Source organism: Talaromyces stipitatus, genomic scaffold, assembly GCF_000003125.1.
Source record: "Talaromyces stipitatus ATCC 10500 scf_1105507295515 genomic scaffold, whole genome shotgun sequence".
Taxonomy (NCBI): domain Eukaryota; kingdom Fungi; phylum Ascomycota; class Eurotiomycetes; order Eurotiales; family Trichocomaceae; genus Talaromyces; species Talaromyces stipitatus.
This window is the reverse complement of record NW_002990118.1, coordinates 277,859-295,188: the sequence shown is the minus strand read 5'-3', so window position 1 is coordinate 295,188 and position 17,330 is coordinate 277,859. Positions and strand designations below refer to the sequence as shown.

General features: G+C 46.3%; 6 protein-coding genes across 6 annotated transcripts, besides 2 other annotated features; 4 read left to right on the top strand and 2 right to left on the bottom strand.

The window, feature by feature from the left end:
- Positions 1–1,052: 1,052 nt before the first annotated feature.
- Positions 1,053–4,520: a mobile genetic element.
- TSTA_041400 (uncharacterized protein) lies at positions 1,318–1,985 on the top strand (the record flags this gene model as incomplete). The annotated part of the gene is made up of 2 exons (XM_002484570.1): positions 1,318–1,340; positions 1,436–1,985. The coding sequence occupies 2 exons, from the start codon at positions 1,318–1,320 to the stop codon at positions 1,983–1,985; spliced, it is 573 nt and encodes a 190-aa protein (XP_002484615.1).
- Positions 2,022–3,023, top strand: TSTA_041390 (reverse transcriptase, putative; the record flags this gene model as incomplete). Its single annotated transcript, XM_002484569.1, has 2 exons — positions 2,022–2,354; positions 2,544–3,023. The coding sequence occupies 2 exons, from the start codon at positions 2,022–2,024 to the stop codon at positions 3,021–3,023; spliced, it is 813 nt and encodes a 270-aa protein (XP_002484614.1).
- A 243-nt stretch (positions 4,521–4,763) lies between the features above and the next one.
- Positions 4,764–4,821: a microsatellite.
- Positions 4,822–5,291: 470 nt separating this feature from the next.
- TSTA_041380 (uncharacterized protein) lies at positions 5,292–7,289 on the top strand (the record flags this gene model as incomplete). The annotated part of the gene is made up of 4 exons (XM_002484568.1): positions 5,292–5,625; positions 5,739–6,397; positions 6,473–6,795; positions 6,845–7,289. The coding sequence occupies 4 exons, from the start codon at positions 5,292–5,294 to the stop codon at positions 7,287–7,289; spliced, it is 1,761 nt and encodes a 586-aa protein (XP_002484613.1).
- Positions 7,290–10,987: 3,698 nt separating this feature from the next.
- TSTA_041370 (uncharacterized protein) lies at positions 10,988–12,577 on the bottom strand (the record flags this gene model as incomplete). The annotated part of the gene is made up of 2 exons (XM_002484567.1): positions 10,988–12,269; positions 12,297–12,577. The coding sequence occupies 2 exons, from the start codon at positions 12,575–12,577 to the stop codon at positions 10,988–10,990; spliced, it is 1,563 nt and encodes a 520-aa protein (XP_002484612.1).
- Positions 12,578–13,391: 814 nt separating this feature from the next.
- TSTA_041360 (uncharacterized protein) lies at positions 13,392–13,982 on the top strand (the record flags this gene model as incomplete). The annotated part of the gene is made up of 2 exons (XM_002484566.1): positions 13,392–13,904; positions 13,962–13,982. The coding sequence occupies 2 exons, from the start codon at positions 13,392–13,394 to the stop codon at positions 13,980–13,982; spliced, it is 534 nt and encodes a 177-aa protein (XP_002484611.1).
- Positions 13,983–14,374: 392 nt separating this feature from the next.
- On the bottom strand, positions 14,375–16,236 carry TSTA_041350 (pyridine nucleotide-disulfide oxidoreductase AMID-like, putative). Its single transcript, XM_002484565.1, has 5 exons — positions 15,967–16,236; positions 15,565–15,906; positions 15,148–15,508; positions 14,782–15,092; positions 14,375–14,729 (listed from the first exon to the last, which is right to left on the bottom strand). Exons 1-5 carry the CDS (start codon positions 16,163–16,165, stop codon positions 14,599–14,601), a joined length of 1,344 nt encoding a protein of 447 aa, XP_002484610.1. The 5' UTR covers positions 16,166–16,236; the 3' UTR covers positions 14,375–14,598.
- Between the last annotated feature and the right edge of the window lie 1,094 nt (positions 16,237–17,330).

Genomic DNA, 17,330 nt, shown 5'->3' with positions numbered 1-17,330 from the left:
CTAAAAGAAGTCCAAGCTACAAAGACTGGCTTTGCACTATGTCCCTCATCTCCAGAAGCCCTCCTAGCCCTTAAGGCCCAAAAAGAGACGATCTCTGCATTCTTTATTAACTGCCAGATAGAACGCAGCTCCTAATGGGTCTCGTACTGAGTCACCAACGTGCCAAGAAAAATAGGCCAAATCTTGGATGGTCAATACTCTCTAATCCCTGTCAATCCTACACTACTATCCTTAGAAATTAGCGAAACTACAGGGCTCAAGCCTATATCTATTAGCGAGACCACTACGAGTGCTGCCAACCCTGATACTCTCTCCTCAAGCTGGTTTGTCAACTTCCCAGAAGGCACGAAATCACTACTGCCTATCCAGCTACGTCTTTTTGGTACTATCACTAATGCTTGTCACCTCTCTAAGAAAACAATAGTTATTCAATGTATACAATGCTAGAAATAGCATAATGCACGATCCTGTGCACGCCCCTCTCGATGCCAACTATGCGGCTCCTCAGAGCATACTGAAGAGGGCCATGTCAACTGCTGCACAGCCCCAGAGCCTCATCAATGCCCTCCTAGATGCATACACTGCCATAGACCACATCCAGCTAATTTCGCAGAATGCCTTCTGCGCCCTAAAGGCAATACTAAACATACTAAAGCTCAACAAACGGAGATCCGCAAATCCTGCGCTATAAACCTCGCAAAAGCTCGAACTGAAGGAGGATGTAGCTCTCAGCTCTCCATAGGCACACAAGAAACACCTATGGCATTAGATGAGATGCTATCACAGCCTTCAATCCATGAGATTATCTCTTCTTTCTGTTTAGTAACCCCCCCACCTCACGCTCTAACTAAAGATCCTCCTATTACAGCTCGTGCAGTCCATTTTATAATCCCTCAACTATAAAACTGGTTCGCCTCTCTTCTTGAACAGGAGCTATGATCTATCACTATCTAACTTAAAAGGCGCCTCTCAAAATCCTACAGTTAAATGTAGGGCACGCGCCAGACGCACATGAAATAGCCCTCACATTGGCATACACTAGCGACATTGATATTATCCTAATCCAAGAACTATATACATTCAAAGACCTCAGCCGACAGATCACTAAAAAATATCCATCATATGAATGCTTCTCCCCAACTGATAGCTGGGCAATAAGTGGCCGACCACGAGTCCTCACCTATGTCCGAAAGAAGAAAGGTATCCGGACCTCCCAGCTACGCCCCTTTACAACTGACACTAAAGAAGCCTCGGATCTCCTGTTCCTTCAGATTTTTTCGCCCACAGGAAAGTCCGCTCTGATAGTTAACATCTATAATGCCCCAGCAGGCTGCAGCAGAGTAGGTGAAGCCGCGAAAGCTCTCACAACCCTGCCAGAGGTGTATTTCCCTCAAACAACGATACTTGTAGGTGATCTCAACCTACTACACAATAGATGGCAACCCTCGCTACAACGCAGCCCTACAACTTTTGCAGAGCCGTTTATCAACTGGCTGGATCTCCAGGGTCTAGTACTCATTTCCAACATAGACTGTCCCACACATGAAAGGGGTAACGTGTTAGACCTCAGTTTCGCCTCAAGCCCTCTGGCACTCGCAGGAGTCAAAGCTAGCATAGCGAGCTACTTAGATGCAACCTCAGATCATCAACCACTAATCACCACTGTTCCATGGGATCAGAGATACAAGGAAACAGCCCAGAAACTGAGATTTGACACACTAGACCACACCTCCTTCCTCTCGCTCCTCGCCTCTAATCTCGCTGGCACCGAGAGCTCAGCCGCAACAGAAGAAGATCTTGATGCCCTTGCTGAAAAACTGATATCTGCAATTCAAGAAGTATATAGAGGCTCTGCTAAGAGGACTATGACACAAGGCATAGGACAACCATGGTGGAATGAAGACTACAAGAAAGCTTTATACAATTACCGTTTAGGCCTCTGCTCAAAGACAGACTTCCGCAGGATAACTAGATGGTCTCAATGACAATTTTGGCGAGATAAGCTCTCTATGGTAACATAAATGAAGGATGTTTTTGACATGAGCAAATGGCATAAGTCTACAGGCATCTTCCAAAGCCCTCTACTAAAAGATCCGCTAAGGCCCAACAGCCTCCCAGCAGTTACTATACACGAGAAACGAGACGTACTAGTCCGCAATCTTCTCCAGAACTCGGCAGAGGCAGGAGACATACCTCTGGACTCCCCAGCAGTGCCTTCCACTAGTCTCTACTTCCCAGATATATCGATGCTACAAGTGGAGGAGTCAGTACTTCAGGCAGGAAACACAGCCCCTGGCGCAGATGAAATCCCAACCTGCATACTCAAAGTAGCCTGGCCTCTGATCAAAGATAAGGTACTAATGCTATATCAAGGGTGCCTAAAGATTGGTTATCATCCTAAATGCTTTCGACACGCAATCTTAGCAATCATCCAGAAACCAAAAAAGACTGATTAGTCTTCACCTAGTTTATACAGACTAATCACTCTCCTATCAGTACTTGGCAAAGGACTGGAGCGCTTGGTGGCACAGAATATGGCATAGATCTCTTTACACCATAAAGTATTAGCAAGGCAACAATTTGGGGCTCTCCTACTAAGATCTGCAACTGACCTGACCATATGCCTAACACATGATGTTGAACAAGCGCTAAATCAAGGCATGACTGCCTCACTCCTTACCCTAGATGTTAAAGGCGCCTTTGATTCCGTGCTTCCCAGCAGACTGATCCGCAGACTACGCGAGCAGGGCTGGCCTACCAATCTCGTTCTCTGGATTGCCTCCTTCGCTACTGGAAGATCAGTTCAGATCCGACTCGATGGAGAGATCGGCCCCTCAACAGACATTGCCTGCGGTCTTCCACAAGGATCCCCAGTATCTGGCATTCTTTTCATGCTCTACATAGCGCCTCTATTCTGTCTAGGAAACCCAAGGAACAGATTTGGTTACGCGGACGATGCAGCCAACCTAGCAATCTCAACTTCTCTTACTACTAATTGCGAAGCCTTATCAGACTCACTTTAAGAAGCTCTTAATTGGGGCACTGCAGAGGGCATTACATTTGCACTAGATAAATATGAGCTTCTTCACTTCTCCCAACATAAAGCAGACCAGGACCCAACCCGCACACCTTCAGTAAAAGCTGGATCTATTATAATATCAGAAAACACTAAATAGCTATGACTACGATGGCTAGGAATCCTCTTTGACAAAAAGCTAACGTTCAAATGGCACATTAGAGAAACAGCATCTAAAGCCCTCACTATGGCCAATGCTCTTCGCTCTCTAGGAAATACTGTTCAAGGAGTTAAACCTGATTTACTACAGCAGGCTGTATCAGCCTGTGTACTCCATAAAGCATACTATGGCGCAGAAACCTGGTGGCCAGGACGTACTCGCCCTGGACCTTCCCAGATTTCAAACCGAGTTGGAGAACATCTTGAGAAACTAACTAAAGTAATACTAATAGGCGCAAGAGCAGTCCTTCTAGTCTTCCGCACAACCCCAAAGCCAGTCCTTTATCGAGAGTCTGGATTCTCTCCACCAGAAATCGAACTAGATCGAATAGCCCTCCTTGCAACTGTCCGCCTACGGTGTCTCGACCCTTATCACCCACTTTGAAGACGCGCAGAACAGATCGCTAGTAATGGCTGACAAACTAGCCGATTTGCCCGCCGTACACTAGCCCTCCCAAACTCTGAATAGATAAACCCTCTCCAATATGCTCCCTGGCACCCTCGCGAGCCTCGTGGGAATGTTTAAGCTCGAATAGGAGCTCCCATGGGACGCACTAAGGAACAGGCAGCGGCTAATTTCATGGCTTTTCAACGTACCATCCCTAGCTCAGATATTGTAATCTTTTCAGATGGATCTAGGCTAGCAGATGGACGTGCAGGGGGTGGCTATATTGGACTCTAAGCACACCATCAGTTCCTCCGCTCCTCACTCTCATACGGACACAGGAAAGAGGTCTTTGACATAGAAGTAGAAGTAGCTCTAGCTAGCGCTCAAGCAGCAATAGCATACCCAACAGCTCAATTTGCTACCAACCTATAGATCTGCCTTGATAACCTGGAAGTTGCTATACGCCTTCTATCTCCCTCTACAGGATCTTCCCAAGAAATCTTTGAATCCTTCCGCACCCTTGCAGCTGCATAGCCACTTTGCAAAAGGCTTCCTCACACCAAAAGTGGATCTATCTAAATCCAATGGGTCCCTGGACACGCCAAAATCCCTGAGAACGAAGCGGCTGATCTCGCTGCCAAAGAGGAAGCTGCCTCAATCCCTCCTGCTCCTCACAAATCCTCATACGCCTCGCTAAAGAGATACGCCAAGACTCAATCCCTATCCGCTGCTCAGTCACAATAGGAGAAGGTGGCACCACAGAGCTATCAAGATCTAGAAATAACCACTTCCCCTAAGCGCCCTGGGGAGCTTCAACTCAACCGACTTGACCTTGGCCATGTTATTGCGGCCTGTACTGGTCATAGAGACTTTGCAGACTACCATGAACGCTTCAATTATGATGACGCTTATCTTCTCTACCGATGCAGAGCATGAAAAGCACCTCTACACTTCTTCTTCTGTCATATAGCTAAGAGACGAGCCCCTCGGCCTCCTAGGCCCCCTTCTGAGGTCATCTCTTTTCTCTTAGGCACTGCTAAAGGAGCATAAAAGCTAGCCACATGGCTAGCAGAGACCCACTTCTTTGAGGATATCTGCCCTCGCCAACCTCTCCTTAGCACCTAGCTAAGACAGCCCTACTCTTCCTTTATATTTCTCTTCTCCTTCTTTCTTTCTCTTCTCTTCTTTCTTTCCCTCTCTGCAAAACTTACTGTTCAGTTATAATAGTGGTGGAGTGATAGGTCATGGAGTGTAGGCGGACCATTGCAGCTGGCAAATACCTAAAACCCACTCAAAGTGGACCTCCCTGTAAGACCACGGCAGCTATGGAAATGCGCCAAAGAGTCTCTTATTTGTATATAAATCTGATAGGACCCGAAACCCGAGGCTTACCCCTCGGCGGCCTATGTCCCAGTAGGGATCGGTGGGAAGCGTGCGAGTCACGAACCACGGCCGTTAAATATATACACACACACACACACGCGAGACTATTTGACGTCATGTGATTTTATATCTGAAGAATACACCTTCCATCCTTCCATAGCGACATTCAAGTAGCAACCCGGTCCTTCCTCATGTCTCGCATCACACCAGTAGTTTTATCAGTCCTCCAGAATGGCTTCAAATCTTTTCTCTTGGGTTTTTCGTCCAAAACGTTCCTCTCCAACAATGGCTGAACCGTCTCAGCGCACGTTGTGGTGTGCTTTCTCAGACAATATCGATACCGTGTTTCCTATAGACTGCATTCTCGGTGTTGATACTATTGGCCACGTTAAACGGAAGATTCGGTCGGAAAGTCAACCCAAGCTTGCTCATGTTGCTTCCTGGGAACTCGATCTCTACAGCCCTTCCAGCCCAGTCAAGAATATTCCTACGAGGGAGAACCTTGTACATCTCCATCCGCGCGAACGAATATTATCCGACTTTCCTCGATCCAATGATCCAGACATTGATATTATTGTTATACGACCAGAAGAACAACAGCATTCTACTGCTACCCAAGGTACGATCCCACATGTTGAACCATTATGCCATGGTCATAACTGACGCTGATGCCAGTGTTAAATTCTCCAAGACTTGAACCATGTCAAACGATATGCACGCGAGATGAAACAGTATCAAAACTTGCGGAAGTCATTGATTCACAAAACATCGTCCACGTACGTGGTACCCCAGCAAGTGGAAAGTCAACACTTTCTCTTCTGTTGAGGGACTATTATCGCTGGAATGGAAGAATAGTTTTCTGGCTTGGGATATGGGAACAAAATCTTCGGGACTTTGGTGATGAGGACCCTTGGGCGAATCTGGCTCGATATATCAGGCGCAACTACCCGAGGCTTGATAAGAAACAGAATATATTTGCCAATGGTAATGTGATCATCATCGATGAAGCACAAACATCATATGGGGACACTGCATTATGGAATCAAATTATTAAAGATATCCATGGTGGGATCGGATATAAGGTAAAGCTGTGTCTTTTCTGTTCATATGGCAGCCCGTCAGAAGGCCTACCATATAACAGGAGGGATCACGGCACACCTGTGGGCTTTGGTTGCGCTCAACGCATTTCATTGACTCCATCAGGAGAGCTTGGGTCACCACCAATAGGCCTCTTCTACAATAGGGACGAATTTGAAATAGTCGTGACGAAATTATGTTCTTCCGATCCTGTTGAAAAGTATATCATCGACAATGACGCTCGAAACTATATATTCAATTTCACGAATGGTCATCCCGGGGCTGTGAGCTCAATAGTATACTATCTTTTCCAGGTATGTAACCGCTTGTAGTCATTCACGTTTTGACAATCTTATAAGTCCAAAGCAACTAACTCTAGTAACTTTTAGGTGTACCGCTCACAGGTGAAGCATAAAGATATTTCTACAATAACACAAGATTATGTGACTCAAGCCTTGGCGGATGACAATAAGGTCTTTAGTGGTCTTGATGGATTTGCTGTCTCTCGATCTTTTCCTCGTCCAAGGAAACTTACATCAGAAGCTAAGAATACACTGATCACAATAATAGAAGATGGATATATTCTATTTGATGAATCAGTTGATAGTATTAGATGCTGTTATGAAAATGGCTGGATTCAAAGAGCAGTTCTAGAGGATGACGCTCAACAGCCAAATGGTGTTGGTGTTCTGCCATCACGTTTACATGAGAAGTAATATTTCTCACTCATAATGCTCATTGTCCTATACTGATATATCCAGATATGTTGAGTACCTTATTGCTAAGCGACCAACAACGTTCCCAGACGAGGCCTTTCCTACGATTGAAAGCTTATGTCAGAAGGTCCTTGAGCACTTCTCCTCAAAGAATCTTAGGCATTGTCTGGAAGGCAAATTGTCAACTGCGGCAAAGCTTCGACCAGTGGAGGCGCAGTATCAGGATGAATTCTACAGGGCTTTCAACGCTGTAGTAGGTCGAGGTGTGCCAATATCCAGTGAATGGTCCCGGGAGGGTGATGGCCGAGTCGACTTCTGGATTCCACAAAAGAAATGGGGGATCGAGCTACTTAGAGATCACAATCGAGTTAACGAACATTGTGATCGATTTAAGAAGGGTGGACGATATTACCCATGGATTGAAGCTGGCATGCTCGAGGATTGGATAGTAATTGACTGTGCCACATCTCCACCCATTAGTGGTACGTAGTCTAGCCTTATACTTTGTTTTACATTCTTGATGCTGTCAAACTACTAACATCATTACAGAGCATTCAGAACGGAAACTCTGGCGCGCTATCTTTAATAATGATTATTCCCAGTTGATGTTGTTGGATCATAGAAATAACTGTCTGATGGGCCCTACTGTCTTAGTCAATTAAGAGTTGGTGAGATATATGCAGCTCTTATTTTGCTTTACCTATGATATGCTTAGTATTATTATATGCAATCCTAGCACTTAGTTAAAGCGGCGGCTTCCCGCTGGGACTTATGAGGTGGAATTGATGCCGTAAGAAGTCTCAGTAGCGGTCATTTTCGCTGTCGATTTCACAGGTCCTCATATTCAGTGTGTAAGTCTACGTGTTCAATCAATTATTTCTCTTTGACAGGGATTGTACTATATGGTCAGTAGCCTTATTTCTTTCTAGTACTATGTATTACTTCATCTGTGGGAACTACCTTGAAGTTATCTCTCTGAATCTCTTCCCGGCTGCGGTACCCTACTATGTATAGCAGCGTCCACATGCCAGTAAAGATCCATCTGAGGAGCGGCAACAGCCGAACGAATTTTTCATGCATTTCATCACTACAGTTGCAATCTCGACCTCCGACGCCCCCTCAACCTAATGTCTGTAGCTGCTGTCTTCGTCCTTACCAATCTGAGCGGTATCGAACTTGTGATGACTGCTGTTCTTCATCAAAGCGAGTACAGGCTCAACGGCGTATGCAGCCTCGAGCCAACAACTGTAGCAGCTGCCATCGACCTTGCCAATCTACACAATCTAGCCTTTGCGATACCTGCTGTTCACTGCAGGCGCCCGATCCAGTCACTGATCTCGGCCACGGTAGTGGTCCTTCGGGTTCGAGATACCCGCGGCCTCTAGTTGAATACTATGGGCAGCGACGGCTTCAGAGTGATCTGTTCCCAAGTCAGATTCCTGAACCTGTGTTCGAAATTGCGTGGCTAAGGATCTTGAGAGGAAACGGCTACAGTCAGCTGCCACAGTGACCGAAGCGAGCGTTGGGGAACAGCCTCGATATATTGACGATGTGCCGGTGATTCGCTATTCATCCAACGGCAGATTAGTGCTGATGAATGACTGGCAAGACGCTGACTATTTTACTGGAGCTTTCCCTACCTTATTCCCTTACGGGGTCGGTGGCCATATTTCCAATTCGGAACTTCGGCCGGTTTCGGTCTCGCTGAAAGCGTGGGCGAAATGGGCACTGAGTCACCACAGTTGAAGGTTTGCCCGACATCCTACGTTCCTCTACTTGGCTTACGTGGCGTCGATTCTTCAATTTCTCTCTCTTTCTCTTCCCTTTCTACGGCTCTGACTGAGACGACGCTTCTTTCGTTACTTTGACTTCACGAAATTCAAGATGAGTAGGTCACGTTGATTCTTCCATTCATCTTCACTAGCGTGTATTGGGTGTTAACCGTCGACATAGTTACTAGAAAGATATCCCGCGAGCAATCTGTTGCTCCTCCCAGTCACCACGTACCCATTCAAAAGGACGCTGTTCCCCCAACTCATGTGAAGACTGTCCTGCCATCGAATCACACGCCGGTTGCTGCTGTCATCGAGACATCTCCTGCATCGCCGTCAACCCAGTTGCATCCATTCTTTGTTAATGATGACGTTCCGTCCATCCCGAGGGCTGCCATTCTTTCAGGACAGACGATCTAACATTATCAACCTGGTGGATAGTGCAGAGATCACCTGGGCAGACTACTACCGTGGTTCTCAGATAGTGTCGTGGAAGGACGACGCGAAGCACGAAGGCGCCGTAGATATGTGCATAATAGGCCATCTGTCTGCTGCCTATCTGGATAAAGCCTCATCTTTCCTGTATGACCCGTCTTATCGCCTAGAGCTGTCACTGAATGACGAGACAGCCCGGGCCCTGGAGAGTACCATAAAGAGTGGTCCGCTTGATGATACGGCTTCAACCCCGTTTAAGTTACCGCGTGTCGTCACGATTTCAGTGAAGGTAAAGACACTGCAGAAGTCGGATGCTCCACAATTGACAGTAAGTGATCCGTTTCCCTTTCTTTTCGACGGCCGGAATATTGCGAAAGGCCGCCGGTCGGTGCTGAAAGGGTATCCGGTTGATCAATTAGCAAGAGACGACCTGCTTGCTGCAGACACGAACCTTTCATCGTACGATATTGAGGCGAGATATGACGTACCCCGTCGATTTGGCTACACGCTATCGTTGCGGAGCGTCTATTTCCTTGAAAGCTGCGACACCGCTATTGTTCCTTCGACTCCTAAGAACCGCAAGCGAAAGGGGGTTTTCTGGTGAGTCCGAGGAAGAATCGAAGTCCAGGCCAGCTGGCCGTGTTCTCGGACGAGGAGTAGAGTTGTGACGACCTTCGCTTCGCGTCCTTTTTGAGACTGTGCTGAATGGTGGTAATGAGGGGCACCTGGCTCCTGGGCACGCACTATGTGTCGTCTTTGGATTGGTGATCGTCCCATGTTCCCCCTTGCGTAGCGTAAATATGCTAGAAATACGATCAACGTCTTGCACCTCCGAGATTCTGCAACTAGTACCAAAACCCCGATGGCCCTATGGCCTTGGCGTCAGAGACCGCCGCTGAAAATAATACACAGAAATGACAGTTGTTACAGTATATGATGAGCTGAACATTCGCCCGCTGCTATACTGTAAAGCGCCATGGTAGTAGTCTAACAGATACGCTCGGAAACCGGCTCTGTTCTTCGATTTTCTCTTCGACGATTCTTCAATCCTCGTAGAGCATGCACTGCACATCTTATCTCCTGCGCATTCGTTTCATTTTCATTTTCATTCAGGCCTCGCGCGCTAGCTGGGGCGTTGCCCCAGCGCGCGCCTCCAGTGAAATGACTGCGGTCATATCGAAGTAAGGATGTTACGATATCATGTGTCGACATGCTGTATACAATACATGTTTGATTGGCGGATTTAGCCTCATTGGTTTTAAAAAATCAAGAGGCTGGTAAATGAAGGGGGCCTGGGAAGAATATGGGCTGACTCTAGAAAAAGAGGGGTAACGTAGCATGGGAAGGATTAGCCGAGTGCCATAGCAATTCCAGGGTCGCAAAGAAGTTCCTGGCAAGACTGGAATGGATGTAGAGATAAAAAAAATTAAAAGACCAAAAACATACAACAGCAGGGATTCGCTGGTGGTCACCCACCCAACTACTAACCAGCCGGCGTGTGGCTTAAGTACGGCTGAGCGGACGGGAAGCCCTGTTTTCCACACCCTATGGTCGTATGTGGTAGGAAAATTGGAAGATTTATTGATATACCGATGACTATATCGCCTAGATTATGCCAGCTCAGTCACTTCACTGGCAGGGGCGAATCAGTGTAGGATTGTCTCCGGTCTTGGAACGCTGCAATTATCTGATTGATGCGATGGAGATGTATACCCACTAGAAGAGTGAGAGAGATGTTTCGAGGGATAATGCCCTTGTCAGCCCCTTAAATTAATATTTAGGGTTTCACCTCTTATTCTGGGGTCGCGTAGAAAAGATATTGATCAAAGCATGAGTTCAATTAAGTAAAATTTGATATGAAGCCGAGTGCGTGACTGGAGCTACCAATCTTAATGATAAGGCTGTGTAGTCCGAAGCCGTGTCAATCACACATGCTACACGTTCTGGTATCGAGAAGCTAGGGTTTCTCCGTTTCTGCTTATCATTCCTGCTCGCTCCAAATCTCCATTTCCGAAATTTCAAAGTCGACTTCCCAACTACCCCTCCATGGATTTGATCTGTACACGCCTGTCCTCTCGTCTCCTTTGTGAACTTCATGTGTGACATGGACCTGGCGCAACCCATCTTTCAACCCTAGTATTACTCCGCCTCCCTGTCCAAATATAACAGTATCATTGTCCACTGTCCAACCGGGCTTGCCTATAGCCCCCCTAAAGATGTCTTGGACTGGAGCTAGCTGGAAAACCGAGCACGGTTCCTGGCCAACATGACCCGGGATATCATTTGGCTGCACGCTAGCTCCATCAGCCCTAGGTTTGGGACTAAAGACGCCGAAGATGCAAGATTCTCCTGCTGATGTAGTTCCTGAGAGGACCATAATAGCCTCGTCTGGGACTGACTCCATTGCACCCACAAATTCAGTGGGTGATGTACGAGTAGGACCGGTACAGCGGTGAATGCGACGTAGCGAACCAAAGTATACGCCACCGGAGAGAAAGGTCGCGAGTTGACTAAAGAGCGCCGGCTTGAGAATCCCTCCTGATGTATTGGTGACTTCAGGTCTGTCTAGGACATCAAAAAGGCCGGTTGTTCCCAAGAATGTAGTTGACAACATATAATAAAAGGGATCAAAGAGGTATGGCACAGTATCTCTTAGTGCACTATCAAACATTGGCCAGGTAATAACTTGATTCTTCTCCTCACAGAAAGCCGCGCACACGGATTTTGCAGCAGTCTCAAAACCAGTCAAGTCCATATTTGCCTCGGTGGGTTTGAACTGTAATGCCAAAAGAAGTTTTACTAAAGAAATGAACCGGTCTGTTGGAATACCGATAGTGTACAGCGACGGCATCTCATTCTCTGACGCCATATGCTTTGCCACACCCCGGAATGCATCTCGAGCAACTCGAGAAAGCCCAGGATGCCTCACTTCCTGTGTGGAGTATAACACGTCAAGGAGATCGTGGTAAATTTCATCACCATCGTCGTCATGATTCGAGGAGCAGAATTCATGGTTGTCTCCTCTGTCAACGTCAAAGGCATTGAACAGTGCTAGACGGCGTGCGCTTTCAGGATCATACTGTTTATTATGATTTGTGGAAGCCAGGCTTTGGAAAAGGAGTCTGCGGTGATCAGCCTTGGTTCTCACGCGGGAGTGGGATCCTTCTTCTATGATGGACGCATATCGCCCTGGAAGAGCCCACACCAATGACCGAGTGAGCTCGGCGAGAGAAAGCCCAGGCGGCGATTTAGTGGACGGCGGACTAGAAAATGGAAAAGTGCTGAGATACGCGAGGCTTGCATAGATGACCTTTCCCGCTTCGATACCATCTGGAGAACGAGGCAGATTTGCTTTCCTCTGTAGAATAGAGATAAGCGTAGTCTCCGTCAGAAGACCCTCTTCACTGCATATGGATTCAAAAGTCCCTTTGAGAGCTGCCTCTTCTTCCTCGCGAATGGCGTAGCTATTTTGAATTTCTTTGTCTAAACGTGCTATGATGGACTCTTTACTTAGCATGCCCTTTACATCCCAGTCCTTGATAATATTCTGCGCCCATTCATCATCCTTCATGATGGAAGCAGCGTTTGAAAAAAGTCGTGTCTCAGAGGAGAAGTATTGATAGAGGAATAGTAATAACGAAATGTGAGAATCGAGATGTTAACTGGGAGGAACGATCAGAGAGGCGATTTCGAGTCTTCCCTTAAGAGTGTAATATTCAGGAATATTCGTTATGAGTAATCAGCAAAACATTGACTATGTAAGGTTCAAGACAGATGGCACGTCTAGAAGGGGAATGTGATGATCCTTCTCAAGGATGACGACGCTGAGTAAAAGTGAGCTGAAGTGACAGGATGAAACAAGTGGATGTTGTTAGGCGGGAGCCAAAATAGTTTTCTTACCCTTGCTACAATACACATGCTTACTGTTCAGCTCCACTAGTCATCCTCGTTTCACCTGCTCTCTCTAATACATAGATGATTTTCCTAATAAGGTTCTTGACGCTACCGAAACTGATGTTTGAAATGAGTAATGATTTAACAAATCCCGACACCTAATTCGTGCATCACCGAACTACAATATTGTTTCTCCCTTTTGGCCCCTTTTCAACAGGGATCTACCCCAGGCATATTTGCAGCGACACTGTCAGCATGGACACCAACAGCTACATTAAAATCAGCATTCTAAATAAAGAAATACTAGCAATAATCTCATCTGCGTGAACTGAGACTAGCATGAGATACAAAATGATTTATAAAATGGAGAGGCTCTTCATTCTTTCAGGTTCAATCAACTCATTTGCAACAGCATCACCAGACTGATATCTATTTCAACCAACGCAATCCTCTCTATATCTTGTCTTTTTCAGTCCGGACTCTCAAACAAAATGAGGTTTTCTTATATTCTCTCTGGCTTCTTGGCCGCTCTTGCCATTGCAAGCCCTATTGCCAGACCCGAGGAGGTCGATGTGACAGAATTGGTCACTCGTGAGACCTACCAAGATACCGCCGAATTCACCGCGGCCAACAGTGTGCACCCTGGCCTGCAGAATGGTCAATACTACTGGTTCACTCTTGAATGGCCACTCGGCGCTCCTGTGGGCGATGGAGACAAGGAATCCCAAACGGAGTTACAGCAACTGCAGCAGAAGCTCGGCTTCGAGCACATCGGTGTCGTCGTCGGCAAAGTTACCGAAACTACTACCGGCAAAGGCAAAAACCAGAAGACAAAACGTGATTTTAACGCTGTGCTCTACCACATGACAAAGAAGAACGTCAATCCAGGCGATGTCGAGCTGAAGACTGCCAATTGGAAAGCCGACCCAAGGAAGAATCTAAAGGGGGGACAAGTCACCAGCAGCAAAAAGGTCGATGCCGCTAAGAAGGTTGCAAAGAACTGGGTTAGTGAACACAAGATCTACAGTGTCACTGATAACAGCTGCAACGATTTTGCCCAGGCTGTTATCAAGGCTCTCTGATCAAGCTAAGGTTTCACAGATTTAAGCTGTTTAAATCTGTACAATTGAGGTGATTGTGACTGGTCTGCCGGTGTTCATAGAACGATTGAACATGTCAACAACGTCTTAGGTAGTCAGTGCTGTAAGATCAAAGATATAGTTTTATAGACTACATTCAACATACCACAGATTTCTATTTTTGATAAATTATCGTCGTACTTTTCACATGGAACTGTTCACACTGTGGGTGCGTGATAGTTGGGATTGAAAGGTTCATAGCGTTAGATGTGTTACATTTTGCCCGGAGGAGGGGGAGGGAAGTACTTGCAAAGTATATCTAGAGGACGAGCAAGCACGAGTCCCCTATGTAACACGGTGTGCATGTAACGAGGGACATGCAAATTTAGTTTATAGAAATATTCAAGATAAATGTCGCTCTGCAAAATTAGGCAATACTTAGTCTAATATCCCAGGGTACATTGACCAATATGCCCTAATTCCAACCAATCAAATACAGATGTACAAATCAAGAGATAACAAAATCCCGAGTGCCAAACGCTAAATAGATACTAATATATTTCCCTCGTTCTCAAACGACCAGAGTTGAGTATACCTGGGGACTGACCAATATGCCCTTCTACGCCTGGATTGGCTCGTTGGTGGGTAACTCGGGCAATTGGGTGTCATTCCTGACATCAGCGTCCCCGAGATCAATAAGCCTTTCTCCCTTGTAAGGAGCTTCTCCAAGACGGAGGTAATTCCAGCAGACTACGGCAAGTCAGTTCAGTTCATACCCACTATTTAAGAGAGGAGGCCGTACTCGCAAACCCCAAATCGTCACCAAAAAACAAGTTTAGTACATCCTCTCCCGACGCAATACCCTCATCGGGAGTATAAGAAGCAGCTTTCTTGCCAATTGCAAGAGCCATCATAGGCGGAACATTTGGATCAAGTTCTTTGAATTGAGGAGTGATGCCGTTTTGAGCACTTAGGATGCGTTGGTGGATGTTTACTGCTGTATGAAGTCCTTGATGCATTGCTGCACCACAGCGTTTGATTCCCGGCCAACGGGCGATGTCGCCCGCTGCGTAGTGGTAATCTGCATTGGGTGTACCCTCCACGAATGCAGTACTATTTTTTGGTCAGTAATAATAATTCGAGTGGCCAGTGGAATGTGCATGCTTACCTAGATCCTATCTTGACATAACCTTCCTCATCTAGCGCGCTTGATGGCAGGTAATTTGCAGTGGGATGGAACTTGGAAATTGCATTGACGACAAAGCCTGCTTTGACATGCCGACCATCTACGAAGCAGACTTCATAGGATGTTAACCCTGTGCCGGGATCTGATTTTTTGATTACCTTATTGACTCGAGCACCTAGAATCGTCTCGACACCTGATTCCTGGACTAGGCCCAAAGCAAGATCTCTGAACTCATCTGATACATTCTCAGAAGAGAGTATCTGTTTTCTGGAATGGATTAATGTGACTTTGAGATGTGGATGGGTCGTTTTGAGTTCAGCAGCAATCTCAATGCCCACGGCGCCTGGGACAGTAGATCAGTATAACTCCAAGCACGATCAACATGGGGATTTCCCCCACCTGCCCCGATCACTACAACGCCGTCTTCAGCACTCTCAACTAATCGAATATGCTCTAAAGCATCATTTAAATATTCCTTTCGGGATAGCGCAGTCGGCGCCGATGGTTTCGTCCGTCGTAGACCAGACGCGGCAACAAAATAGTCATACGGTATCTTGGTATCTTGCTGATTCGAAATTTCTGTGACAGTCGCAACTTTCTCCTGGCAATTGAGCTGTGTGATACCGGCGTTTATGATTTTGACAGAAGGTGTCTGAAGAGCAGGGATATCTTGGAATCGTATCCAGGCCTTTTCCGCGTATTCTCTCGAGGTGTATGCTAGCGGTGTGCCGATTAGATGATCTAATCAAAAACTGTCAGCATGCCAACTAAAATAAAGCTATGGGTAAAGAGGGAACATACAAAATCCATCCCGCTGATCTACTATCGTAACTTCAACAGGAGCTTGTTGGGTCTTATCTGCAGGAGCATTTGTGCCTGAAAATCGTGGCGAGAATCCATGGCAGAGATCTAGTAAATTCAGCGTCATGGCGAGACCGGCGTATGAGCCGCCAGCGACCAAGACCCGTGTAGCGCGTTGGGCTACTCGTAGAGAAGACATCTTTGTATAGAACAACAAATGAGTGACGGAATAATGGTTGAAATCTAGAGTGTCTGTTCCTTTCTATTTCCACCACAGAAACACCAAACGTATCGTCTAACTCGGGACTTCCCCTCCGGTAGATGTGACTCCTTTCCTTAAGCCCGCCAAGAAGCTTGGAGTCATACCCGAGAACTGATACAGAGTGCATAAAACCGATAGCGGAGCACGATTCTTCAGCTGGGCTGACTGCCTACCAACCCGAGTACGATGTGTAGTACGTATGCAACACCTTATACCCGTCCAATAGAGGTTCTTGGGGCCGTTGAAAATAAGTTATCTGATCCGCTTCGTAAAATAAAAGTTATCTACTTAATCTAGACTCGGCTAACTTCCAATTAAAGTACCTGATCTACCTCCCTTCATGCTGTGTAAGCCGGGTTTACGTCTGATTTCCCTGTTATCTGATCCGGTAATTTTGAAACGCCCCCCAATGGAATACAGACTAGAATCGTTACATACGTACGTACGCCGTAAGTTACTCCGTACATGATACGTCTATAACACGTACGGTATCTGTAATCGTAAAATTGCCGTTCTGAGTAAAGACTTTGGGCTTCGTGCACTGCGGGACTGACGTTGACCGACCACGTATTTGTTCCAACTGAAGGCGTGATAACTCTTGCATCCTTCTGTTAAGACACTTTTAGCGGTATGATAACATTTTCACGTGTTTAACCCAATGGTTAGGCGTTGGAGCCGAGTCAGACGTCCGAAGTCGCAATTCTTTTGTGCTTTCGGGAATAGATGAGAAAAATCAGCAAAGATATACGATATCGGTGTCTCAAGAGTCTTGTATATCTATGTTCTCTGGTGGGTAGCCGTGAAATTGCCACACTTGCCCATTGCTCATTCCTCTCATTCACGATAACCCTAGGGTAGGTTAACGCTACCGAGAAGGCGTTCATTGAATTAGAGATGCGAAAGATGCATGCGTATGACCAGATTACCAGGCTAGGGCAGTTAGCGAGGATCCAGTAGTAGAATTTTGGAACAGTATTCTCGAATATCCATGCGATAAAGATCTAGTCTCCCACAACCATACCGACTATTATCCTCCAACTCAAGCACTTGCAAGTCAATTTACCACCATGTAAAGAATCAACACTGATTGATAACTGCAGTA

Excerpts from the sequence above, each read along its gene's own strand:
- TSTA_041350 (XM_002484565.1), bottom strand. The coding sequence starts at position 16,165 with ATGTCTTCTCTACGAGTAGCCCAACGCGCTACACGGGTCTTGGTCGCT. Across the intron at positions 15,093-15,147 it reads TATGTCAAGATAGGATCTAG|TACTGCATTCGTGGAGGGTA; the intron begins GTAAGCATGCAC and ends ACCAAAAAATAG. Across the intron at positions 14,730-14,781 it reads TGACGATTTGGGGTTTGCGA|TCTGCTGGAATTACCTCCGT; the intron begins GTACGGCCTCCT and ends GACTTGCCGTAG.